General features: G+C 43.9%; 1 protein-coding gene across 1 annotated transcript in view; it reads right to left on the reverse strand.

Annotated features, from left to right (window-relative positions):
* The window catches only part of Lamc1 (laminin subunit gamma 1), a 130,182-nt gene extending 125,979 nt beyond the window's left edge, over positions 1-4,203 (reverse strand). Inside the window, exon 1 of the mRNA XM_017795894.2 lies at positions 3,451-4,203. Within this exon, the coding sequence (XP_017651383.1) occupies positions 3,451-3,760 (310 nt within the window). The 5' untranslated portion in view covers positions 3,761-4,203. The remainder of the gene's footprint in view (positions 1-3,450) is intronic.
* Positions 4,204-11,986: the final 7,783 nt, after the last annotated feature.

The following is an 11,986-nucleotide window of genomic DNA, read 5'->3' on the forward strand; positions in this document are numbered from 1 at the left end:
GATTAAAGAGTTTCATACAACCACTGCCCATCCCTGAAGCTTTTGAGGTGCTTGGATACTAACCTGGTTGCAAACTCTGACAGAGTTGCTTATATAAACACTGTTTCTTAAGCTAATTGTTTTAAGAATGAGGAAAAGCTACCTTTTTGCAAGATCAAGATCCTGTCTGCCAAGTTTCCATCCACAATGATTATCAAATTAATTAAAGGGGCTACTTAAGAAAATGAAAATCCTCGGTTTCAACATTACTTTCAACTACTCCCTGGATACTGATGAAATTTATTACTTATTATCAGACATAAAAGCTCAACTTTGACAGCAACTAAATAATCTGCACAAATGTTAGGGGAGAAGAGCTAAAAGTTGAAAGCGAAATAGGACTTTTCAGGAAAGGGTGCCTGGGTGAGATTTCTGTCCACAATAGGCACAAAGTACAGTTGTGGTTCCCAAAGCAACTTTAACTCTTCCTGTCCAAAGATGTACTGTGCCCTGTGCCCTGAATTACTGTACATGGACATTTAGAAATGGCAGCTATCAGAAGCCATACTGATTTCCTTGGCTTTTTTACAGCAAGTGATGACAGTCGTTACAACAATCTAATTTGTACCTGCCATATATTAAAATATGATTCAGCCTCCCAAAACATGTACCAGTTAAAATGATCATGCAATCTGATATGTGAACATTTCTGAAGGGTTACTTAAAAACCAGCCAACGGTGGTCTCTAGGGCATGGAGCTTAGCAACTAGAAACAAACTTAGCTGTCATTACATTTATTGTTTAAATACACCATGTTATGCTTCACCTATGTTTCTTGTATCTATTTGTGTGATATTTTTAAGGTTTACCATGTGTAAAGTTCAACATCAAAAAGGAAGGCTAGAAAAGCAGTGGCCAGGCCTGTTCTTTCACACTGCTCATTTCAAGTTTCACATGCTCTGGAAGGGCAAGGCACAATATGCATCACTTGTTTAAGGGTATGTGAAATTTGAACTGGATGGGAAATTTAATGGATGCACAAAACAGTCATGGTACTTGACTCCATGGGAAATAGTTAGCTACAGCTCATGGAGTAACTGGAGTCACAGAGTGCCTGAATATCAAACACACACTAATAAATCAATCCTTGCCTACTTGCTCTAAGTTGATCATGACATTCATGCATCCAAAATATCCTAGTCACTAAAAATAAAGAGGGGGGCCAGGCGTGGTGGTGCACACCTTTAATCCCAGCACTTGGGAGGCAGAGGAAGGCGGCCAGCTGGGACTACAGGAAGACCCTGTCCCCAAAAAAAACAACAACAAAAAAGAGGGGGTATAGAATCATCAACCTCATAGCACACAAATCTCCCTCTCTCATCCCACCTACTCCACTGCACACAACTTCCTTCAGGACATCATTTCTAACCCAAGAACAAGTACAGTAAGTTCCAATCAAGTTTTCATCAACTGTCCAACTAAAGAGTGTAAAGCACGGTGTTTTTACAGTAACAATACTGGTACAAAAATGTTTTGACTATCTTTTTCTTAAGAGCGCTAAACCTGCAGTTTTATGAGTGTCATTTAGCAAACAACTGAAGAATTTTTCAGCAAAAACAAGTCCAAGCATATTTTTTTTTAAAAAAGTTATGTTACATGTTACAGCACTAATGAGGTGAACTCCAAAATCTCTTTGACCTTGTATTACCATGACCCAAAGTTAACACACTGAGTTCCCAAGCACTCTCCAGCCCTACCACAGTCTTCCAACAGAGAATTAAGGAGAGGAGTAATCTATCTACCTCTGCAATCACCTGAAATAAACCTTAGCTCCTGATGTCTCCAATATTGTTCAGAACTTTTCAAGTGAATCTCAAACACTTGGATAACATCAAGGCCTTGTCTTTTCTTGGAAATGTTTTGCATTTGAAAATGAAATTAAGCAAGACTTCAAGAAGATTCAGAATTAAACACAGAAAACTTGAACAAGTCAAAATGTAAACAAAAATAACTAGATATAAAATACAAAACTAATTTTGGACGACTTACAAAATACAATACTTAGAAATAGTTCAAGTACTCCCAGGAGATCTTGGAAAACCTGAGCATCTCCCACTCCTTAGAAAAACACCTATCCTGAGACAGTACCACTATACCTCTCTATATTTCTATACTTCTTTGAAAACCTAACTCGTTAGTTTCTTTCTTTCCTGAAAAGCAGGTGCCTCAGTTTCATTTTATAAATGTATTCCCCCAAAGTTTCATCTGCCCAGTGACTCATCTACGGAAAAAAAAAAAAAAAAAAAAAAAAAAAAAAAAGGTATTTAAGTCTTGTTCTCTGAAATCTTAATACTTACGATGTTTGGTGTGCCAGAAAACAGAAAGAAAACTACAAGCGTATGATCCAAAGAACTGTTGCTTCAAAAATGTCCTTTCAAACATCCCAAATAATGTTACTAGCGCTACAGAATGCCCATGCATTGGCAGAACAGCTTGGGGCAATCTATCCTTTCTGGAAGATCATTAGTACTGGTAAAATCAAGCACTCCGATGCAAAGGGGAAGGAAGATCTACAAATCAGTATCAGTTTCTCACATCTACATTACACTGTTGAACATAATGAAACTTTCTGCTTCTTTGTATGTCTCAATAATAAAGAAAACTTGCCTAGACCAAGCAGGATTTTTGATCCGTTCAGATCATCACATCCTTTATTATCCTGAGATTCCATGGTTTCCTAGGCATCTCTCTCCTGATTTCTAAAAGGTGCATGCTTCCACACTTGCTTTGAACCAAGAGGGAAGGCAGCGAGGAGACCCTTTCTACACAGGCCAAGATTGGTCCCCGCAATTACAGTGAGTACAGACGCTTGCTTTTGTATTCTCTCCACCAGAATTAGCAGTGAAACAGCTTTGTGGCTCTTAATTAAGGCTGAACAGCTCTAAAGAACAATAACTTTAAAAGTGGACTTCTATTTTAATTATACACAGGCAATGCCGGCAGTAAAAGCATTTGCTTCCCTGAACCTCACTACCAGCCTGGACAGACAGCTAAAACATTTTAAAGGCAACCGTGTTCAGGGTGGACCTTCTAGCCTCTGACCCAAGCACGCCTTGCGATGGTCCTGCTATGAAAGAGAAGGGCCAGATCCGTGCTGCTCATTAAGGCTTTAGGGAAAAAAAAAGGGGGGGGGTCAAAATCCTACTGCTGAAAATGCGAATAATCATGGGAACAAGAATCCTGTTAGGATAGAAAGGAGAGGAGAGTAAGCGTGGGGCATGTTGGCCCTCACCGGATGTTAAAAGCGAGATGAATTTTAGAAGTTAGAGAAAGGAATTTCTGTGTGTGGCCTACGCTAGAGAGGAGCCCTCCAGCACGCGGCTCAACCCCAGGCTAGACCAGCGGCTAGAGACAGCCCGGGCGCAGGGCGCTGAGCGATCAGTCGTGGGGAGCAGGGCTGTCACCGCTTACCCAGGTGCAGCGTGAGGTTGATGGAGTTGGGGTACTGCACCCCGGCCAGCATGGTCTGGCTCTGCCACCAGGTGGTGTCGGCCTGGTTATTGTAGTCGGTCAGGAAGGCTGCCCCGTGCTGCAGGTGGGGCTGCCCGGCGTCGCACAGGTGACAGGACTTGGTGACCCCGGTCACCCCGGTCTGCACACAGTACTCCTCGGGCGGAGTCCCACACGTGTTGGTGGCCACCACGGTCACGTTGAAGGCGGCGTTGACGAACTCGGGCATGCAGCGCTGCGGCCGGCCGCCCTCGTCCGCGCATTCGTCCATGGCCGCCCGGGCACAGCCCGCCGCGGCGGCCGCCAGCACGACCAGCAGCGGCCACAGCCGTCCCCGGGGCCGCAGGGCCAGCCGTGCTCCGAGGCCGCCCGGCTCAGCTGGGGCCCGAGGCTGGGCGCTAGCGCGGACAGCCGGCGGTGGGCGCCCCTAGTGAGGACCGCGCTGCAGACCCGAGCCGCGCCGCCTCCGCCTCCTGCTCCCTCCCGGCGCGCAGCCCGCACTCCACCGACCCCCGACTTCCGAGCGCGCACCCGAGAGCGCGCCCCGGGAGGAAGGAGCAGGGGGTGGGGTCGGCCGGCTGGGGTGGGGTCTGACGGGGGAGCAAGCCCAAGCCCGGCCTCCTCTGCTCGCGCGGACCCGGAGCTGCTCCCAGCCCTCGGCGCCGGGCTGCGCGTTCGCTCTGAAGACTCGCGGCGCTTCTTTCACTCGCGACCCACAGGGCGGTGGGCTGGAGGGAGGGGTGCGAGGTGGGCGGGGCGGGGCCGAGGGAGGGGGAGAGGTGGGCGAAGCGGAGGGCAGGAGGGAGGGGCAAGAGATGGGCGGGGCGGTGGGCTAGAGGGAGGGGCGAGAGGTGGACGGGGCGGGGCAGGAGGGAGGGGCGCGCGGTGGGCGGGGCAGGGCAAGAGGGAGGGGCACGAGGTGCCGGGGCGCAGGGCCAAGGGGTACGAGGTGGGCGTGGCAATGGGTAGAAAGGAGGGGTGTGAGGTGGACGTGGTGAAGGAATTGGAGGGAGGGGTGAGAGATGAGCTGGGCCGGGAGCAGGGGCGAAGGAGGGTGGGGCACGGGTCGGTGCATGCCGGGAGGAGCTTCCCGGGAGACCCGGCACGAATCCTACGCTCGGGACCTGGGCCTCTGCGTCCAGGGGAGGATGTGGTCTGGGGCATGCATAAGAGGAGGCCCTCAAGGGGCGACACGGGTCAGTTCGGAGCGGTCTTTGGGCCTCACGGCGTCGTGGACCCGAGTCCCTGCCCAGCCACGTCCCGCCCGGACGCTACCCTGGGGCCAGGACCAAAGCGACCCCACCGCAGTGGGACTGCCTGAATGATCTCGTCCTCACCAATAGGGATTCCCCAGCTGCTAATCCCAGCCCCCATCCCGCCGTGGAGATCCGGGTGTGATCCAGGGGCTGACAGGGTCCCTGCAGATGCAGCATCAGAGGGAATGCGGTGATTTCCTTTAAGTAAGTGGAACCTGTCGTTTAGCCCGGGCAAGGAAGGAAGTGAGATGGCTGGGAATGGAATGACATTTTCTCCTGGGTACGCAGACCCACTGCGGAATTCTTCCTGTGTGCTGTTTGTGTTCCCCAGCTTGCCTTTAAAAGACTCGAAATTATCTGGATTTGACATCCTCCTTTCGGGCCTGCTGAGTCACGGAATATTCTCAGTGCCAAAATGACTCAGTTCACAGGACTCAAGCCAGAAGATCATGAGTTTTAGTCCCAGATCAGTCTGGACACTTACCCAGTGCTGATAGGACAAGCAGACAGGGGCGAGAAGAGCACAGTAAAAGTGGAGCAGGGTGTGGAGGCACACGCCTATAATCCCAACCCTAGGGGCAAAGCGGATGCACAAAGTGAATTCTCCAGAGGCATTTTTTTTTAAATTTTTGCAGGACCTTAATGATACCGTGAGAATAACAATAAACACGATTTTAAATTCAGTAGTTCCATTAAGATCGAGGTAGTGAGGCGGGAAAGATGGCTCAGCCGGTAAAGCCACCTGCTTGCTGTCAAGCCTGAGGACCCACCTTTTCTCTCCAGGACCCCCATGGAGGAGGAGAGGACAGACTTCCAGAAGTTGTCCTCCTACCACCACACTGTAGTGATGGCTCTTGCACACATAAACAAACATGTTTTTTCTTTTTTTTTTTTTTTTTTTTTGAGAGGTAGTGAGCATCTGAAACAGGTGTTTAGGGTCAGTGTTAGCCCTGCAAGTCCTAATTAGGAGGAACTTAAGGATAATGGGCTACTTGTGAGGCCACCGTTCAGGAGTCTTCTAATGCTAAGCCTACTTGGGAATGCATTCACCATATATTGTTGATTTATTCATGAGATGGTTGGAGATTATTCGTGTTCAAGGTCTCTGACTCCTCACTCCACAACTCTGGGAAAAGAAAGTTGGGGATCATAATAATGTCTTCACTTAGGTGTGAGTTGAAGCAAAGTCAGTATACTCACCTATACCCAAAGAGGATGTCTCAGTTCATTGAACTCAATGTTTTTCCTTTCATTGCTCTCTGTTTTTATTTGCTTTGGGGGTTTTGTTTTGTTTCTGTTGGGGTTTTTTTGGTTTGTTTGTTGTTTGAGACAGAGTCTCCTTGTAGCCCCAGCTGGCCTGGAACTCCCTACATAGACCAAGCTGGCCTCCATCTCACAGAGATCCACCTGCCTCTGCCTCCCGAGTGTTGAGATTAAAGGCATTGGCCACCACGACCCAGTTCATTGCTCTCTTTCAGGTTCTCATGTTCAAAATTAACTTCAAGCTATAACTTATGCTTTATTTACTCCATAAATCACCTCATCTGTCATTTATGAAGCACATAAGAAGATCTTGAGTTTTAACCTCTAAATTCTATTGCTCAAGGGAATGTGTTACATTGACAAGGAAGCACTGATTTTGGAAAAGAGATAAATTATATCCAGCCAATATGCTTAGTGATAAAAATACTGATAAAAGTGTTCATTTATCTAGATTTTTGAGGTGGAGGGAAGTGGGTTGAGACAAAGAATCACTCTGTAGTCCTGGCTAGCCTGGAACCTGCATCTGTCCCCCTGCCTCAGCCTCCCCAGTGCTGAGACTGTAGAATGAGCCACCCTACCTTTGTCATTATGTGAATGTTGATTCAAATAAACCAAAGACTTTGTTAACATAGTTTTAAAGACAGTTCGTGAAATCTGAACAGTAGATATTAGATGATAGCAAAGTATTTTGTTTCAGAAGATGTCACAGTTAACTAACTAGACTTGGTTTTTAACAACAAGAATACATATGTGTGATGGTACATGTGATCCCAACACTCAGGAGGCTGAAGCAGGAGAATCTTGAGTTCCAGGCCAGGCTGAGCTACACCTGTCTCCCTCACCCTGAAAAAAAAAAAAAATGGTGAAGGTGTATGAGATTAATTGCAAGTTGTTGGACTGTTTTGCTTTGTTTTCATTTGCTTTGTTTGTTTTCAAGAAATTCCAGAGCCTTGTCCTTTTAAATACATGTTCTTAACTACCTGAAAACTCCATTATCCAATAAACAGACATGATGTTTAGAAGAAAAATATGAAGAAAAAACAGGTTCAGGCTCCTGAGAAGATGACCTTAGTGTCCAGTTACCAGTGTCTCAATACAGCAACACAGGTGAGATTAAGGGATGTGGCTGTGCAGACAAAATACCCCCAAAGAGCCTTTAACTCCCAGTTAGAACTCCAAGCTTTATAACTATCAATGTGCTTGCTTTTCCATTTCTTAGTTTCTCCTGACCTCATGTCCCTGCATTCTTCCCATACCTAAGAACCTCTGCACTATATGCTTTGCCCTTTGTATTTAGAAATGCCACGTGTAAGTAAAAAATTACTATTAAGTTAGCCGGGCGTGGTGGCGCACGCCTTTAATCCCAGCACTCGGGAGGCAGAGGCAGGCGGATCTCTGTGAGTTCAAGGCCAGCCTGGTCTACATAGTGAGCTCCAGGACAGCTGGGGCTACAGGGAGACCCTGTCTCAAAAAGACAAAAAAAAAAATTACTATTAATATAATAATGTTGGCCTATATTTACATACTATTTTCACTTTTCAAATGTATTCTGAAGCAAAGGATGCTATTGCCTATGTAGAACTGAAAAAAGTAAATCATAAAGAGATTAAATAACTTCAGATGAGTAGGAAGCAAAGCCAGGACAAGAGTCTGTCCCTTCTGGCTCTTCACTCTTCATGAAGGACGGCTTCTTTTTCTGTTGTGTAAAGGTCATGATAGGAAAGAGGGTAAAGGAAGCATTATCTTACATGTCCAAGGTTTTTAGGTTATCAAATAGGAGTTTAAAATTAGGTGAAAATTGATGTGATACTGAAAGAAACTTACAATATCCCTCTTCAAAGTTTCAGTAAGTACACATAATATTTTGTGTTAGGCTTAGAGATCCTGCCTGCATCCTTGGTACAAGTCCAAGCATAACAAGATAAGATATCTTGTCTGGCTGAGCTCAGGTAAAGTAGAAGATTCCTCTTGCATGAGGTAAAGTTTTTCAATACCACCCAGCCCGTTGCACCAAATTCAAGCCATCTTAAATTGAGATTCTAGTTTTTAAAAAGAGAAAATAAAAGATCACAAATCAGTTCACAGATTTAAAACAGAACTTTATTTGTTAAAATATACAAGTACAACAAAAAGTGTTCTCAAAACCAGTAGCAAGACCCATCCTCACTTCAACCGAAAAGCTTCCCATCAAGAGAACAGAGAACTTTAGCTCTCAAAAATTTATTATTCTATTAACAAGATGTGAACTGCATTCTATAATAGGAAGAAACGAGAGACTCTTTTAGGTTCAGATGACATGATTTTATTGTGGGACTTTAGAATATCTTTAACACATTGTGAGGCCTGATGGTTTAACAAAGTAATAAAGCACATGTCTGTAGTCTCAGCTCTTGGGAGACTGAAGTAAGAGGATCACTCCAAGTTGAAGCCAGCGTTGGCAACAGAATGGGTTCCAGGTCAGCTTAAGCCAGGGTGAGACCCCTGCTGGGAAAGGAAGGGAAGGGGAGAGGAAGGGAAGGGAGGACATATCTATAGTTTCAGCGCTTGGAAGGTAGAAGCAAGAGGATCAGGAATCCAAAATTATTGTTGGCTATATAGGGAGGCCAAAGCCAGCCTGGGCTACATAAGACCCAAAAAACTAGGGACGGTCAGCAAAATGGCTCAGTAGGTAAAATAGTTGGCCAAACAAGTCTGACAACCTGAGTTTGAACCCCATAATCCATAGTAAAAGGAAAGAATCAACTCCCAAAAGTTGTAGCATTCATACACACATGATGTGTGTTCATATCACAAATACTTTTTGAAAAACTAAAAGGGAGGAGGTGGAGAGATGGCTCAGCGGTTAAGAGTACTTGCTGGGGACTCAGGTTTGGATCCCAGCACCCACATGGCGGCTAATACCCATCCTTAACTCCAATTCCAGGTGATCTAATGCCCTCCCTGGCCTCCCTGGGCACCAGGCATGCATGTGGTACACTTACATAGATGCAGGGAAGACATTCATACACATAAAATAAATAAAAATCTTTTTAAAAGCCAGGCGTGGTGGTGCACGCCTTTAATCCCAGCACTCAGGAGGCAGAGGCAGGCCCATCTCTGTGAGTTCAAGGCTAGCCTGGTCTACATAGTGAGTTCCAGGACAGCTGGGGCTACAGGGAAACCCTTTCTCAAAAAAAAAAAAAAAAAAAAAAAAATTCTTTTTAAAAAAGCAATAGTTTTTAACCAAGTTATTGGTAATTTTCTCCAACATTTAATTCCCTTGTATTTATTACTTTGTACTATTACACAGGAACTATTGCAACAGGTTTTCTGGAGAGTGTGCTTGGAAAGTGTATAGTTCAAGATTAGAGAGACACAGTTCTCTAGTAAGATTCTTTTTAGGTTGTGGGGAAGGTTACAGCAGCAACTTTATTTTTCTGAGATTTATTCTTTTATTTTTATGAGTGCATGTGTTGTTTTTTAAGATTTAGTCTTTTTATTTTTATTATTATTTTATTTAATAACCACATGATTAGAAGAAGCATTTCATTACAGCTTTAACATATTCAGTAACAATTTCTAGTCTTTTTATTTTTATGAGTATATGTGTATGTTTGTATGTATGTATACACACATTGCATGAAGCTGCCTACAGAGACTGGAAGAACTCACAAAATAACCTGGAACTAGAGCTGCAAGTAATTGTGAGCTGCCATCTCTCCCACCCCAGTTTTAAACTTTGGGCAGCTGAAGGTTTTCATGGCTCTGGCACAAAACTCATATGCCTCCATCCTCAGTGTAGATGCATATTTAAACAAATGCTAAATAACTTTTTCCTCCTACATATATTTTTACTGTAATAACCAAATGAAAATATTTAAAAATATCTTTTATTTATTCTTTGACAATTTCATACATATATATGATGTATCTTGATCGCATCTACCCCAAATTCCTTACATTTTCCTCAGACCTCCCCAACTTGTGCCCCTTCTTACCTTTATGTCATCTTCTATTTTTGTCTTTTTAAAAATATTTTTTTAAAGGCCAGGCATGGTGGTGCATGCCTATAGTCCCAGCACTTGGGAGGCAGAGGCAGGCAGATCTTTATGAGTGCAAGGCTAGCCTGGTCTATATAGTGAGTTCCAGGCCAGCTGAGGCTACAGGGAGACCCTGTTTAAAAAAATATTAAAAAAAAAATTTTGTGTATGACTGTATTGTCTGCATATATGTAAGTGCATCCATGTCATGTAATGCCCGCAGAGGTCAGAAGAGAGTGTTGAAGTCTCCTGGAACTGGAGTTATGGGTGCAACCCACCATGTGGGTGCTAGGAATCAAATCCAGGTCCTCTGCAAGAGCAACCAGTGCTCTTAACCACTGAGCCATCCTTCCAGCCCCCTCTTTTCTATTTTAATAACCTGAGTCTAATTAATGCCGCCTGCATGAGCAAGAGCCACCTACCAATGACCACATCCCAGAAGAAAAATGACTTCTCTTCCCTCAGCAGCCATCAGTTGCCTCCTCAGCAGGAGGTAAGGCCTCCTGAGCTCCTCCCCCATCCATGCTGGAATTATTATTCACTGACTTGATCTTGTGCAGGTTTTGTGTTGGTAACTGTAGCTGCTGTGAGTTCATGAGTGCAACAACTGTTTTTGATTGGGTTGTTTGTTTTCTTGACGTTTGGTTTCTTCAGTTCTTTATATATTATAGGTACAGATTCTCTGTCAGATGTATAGCTAACAAAGATATTCTCCCCTTCTATCAGCTGCCTCTTCATTTATATAGACAGTTTCTTTGACTATACAGAAGCTTTTTAATTTCATGAAAGCCCATTTGTCAATTATTGGCTTTGCTTCTTGAGTGATCAGAGTCCAATGCAGAAGGTTCCTACCTATGCCTCTGTCTTGTAGTATACTCTGCTTTTCCTTCTAGCAGTTTCAGAGTTTCAAGTCTACTTCTATTTACGTCCTTGATCCATTTGGAGTTGAGTTTTGTGCAGAATGAAAGATAAGTATATAATTTAATTATTTTACATGTAGATATCCAGATTTCCTAGTACCACTTTTGAAAAGCAAGAAAGAGCTCTTATTTTCCCCTCATTACTCTGTAGTGTGACCTTTGTCACCAGTCAAGTGAGTAAGTGGTCTACTCCTAAGTATTTGCATTTTGCTTCATTGTCACTTTTTAAGAAGTCTTAGTATCTGGTGGTATAAATTCTCCAATACTTTTTTTTTCCTTCAGGACTATCTTGTCCCTTTGCATTATATACAATTTTCAAATTAGAATTGACTTGTCATTTTCTGTCAGAAAAACTAGACAGACTCCTGTGGCTGCATCCAACCAATATACCAATATTAGAAAAATTAACATCTACATAAATATATATTTAAGTTAAAAAAAAAGCAAAACCCCTTTTTTTTCTCTTTTTGATTTTTTTTGAGACATGTCTCATATAGCTCAGGCTGGCCTTCAACTCTCCATGTATGTGGCTGAAGATAGCTTTAAATTCTTCATCCTCCTGCTTCCAGCTGCCAAGTACAAGGATTGTAGGGGTGCACCACCATCAAGTATTGGGATTATAGGAGTGCCCCACCATACCTGGATTCCTAGGTTTTCCTAATATACTCATGTAGTGTTCTGTGTAAAATCTGGCACATCTTTCCCCAAATGTTTTGCTAAATACTTACTTTTTATCCAATTTTGTTTGTTGGAGACTGCTACAGGACCTCAGAGCCATAAACAAAACTATAAAAATATGGGGATCACCCCAAAGAGGCCTGCCCATGGTCTCTACCATCCCCCTTAATACTCCCCTGTTAGTCCTAGATATAAAAGACTGCTTTTTCTCCATCCGTTTGCACAAAAATGATTGCCAACATTTTGCCTTCTCAGTTCCAAAAATTAACAATTCTGGTCCAGCAGATCGATATAAATGGCAAGTTCTGCAACAAGGCATGGCAAATAGTCCTACAATATGCCCAGAGGCTGTTGCTAATGC

The sequence above is a fragment of the Nannospalax galili genome, unplaced genomic scaffold (genome assembly GCF_000622305.1).
Source record: "Nannospalax galili isolate Female #2095 unplaced genomic scaffold, S.galili_v1.0 scaffold227, whole genome shotgun sequence".
Taxonomy (NCBI): Eukaryota; Metazoa; Chordata; class Mammalia; order Rodentia; family Spalacidae; genus Nannospalax; species Nannospalax galili.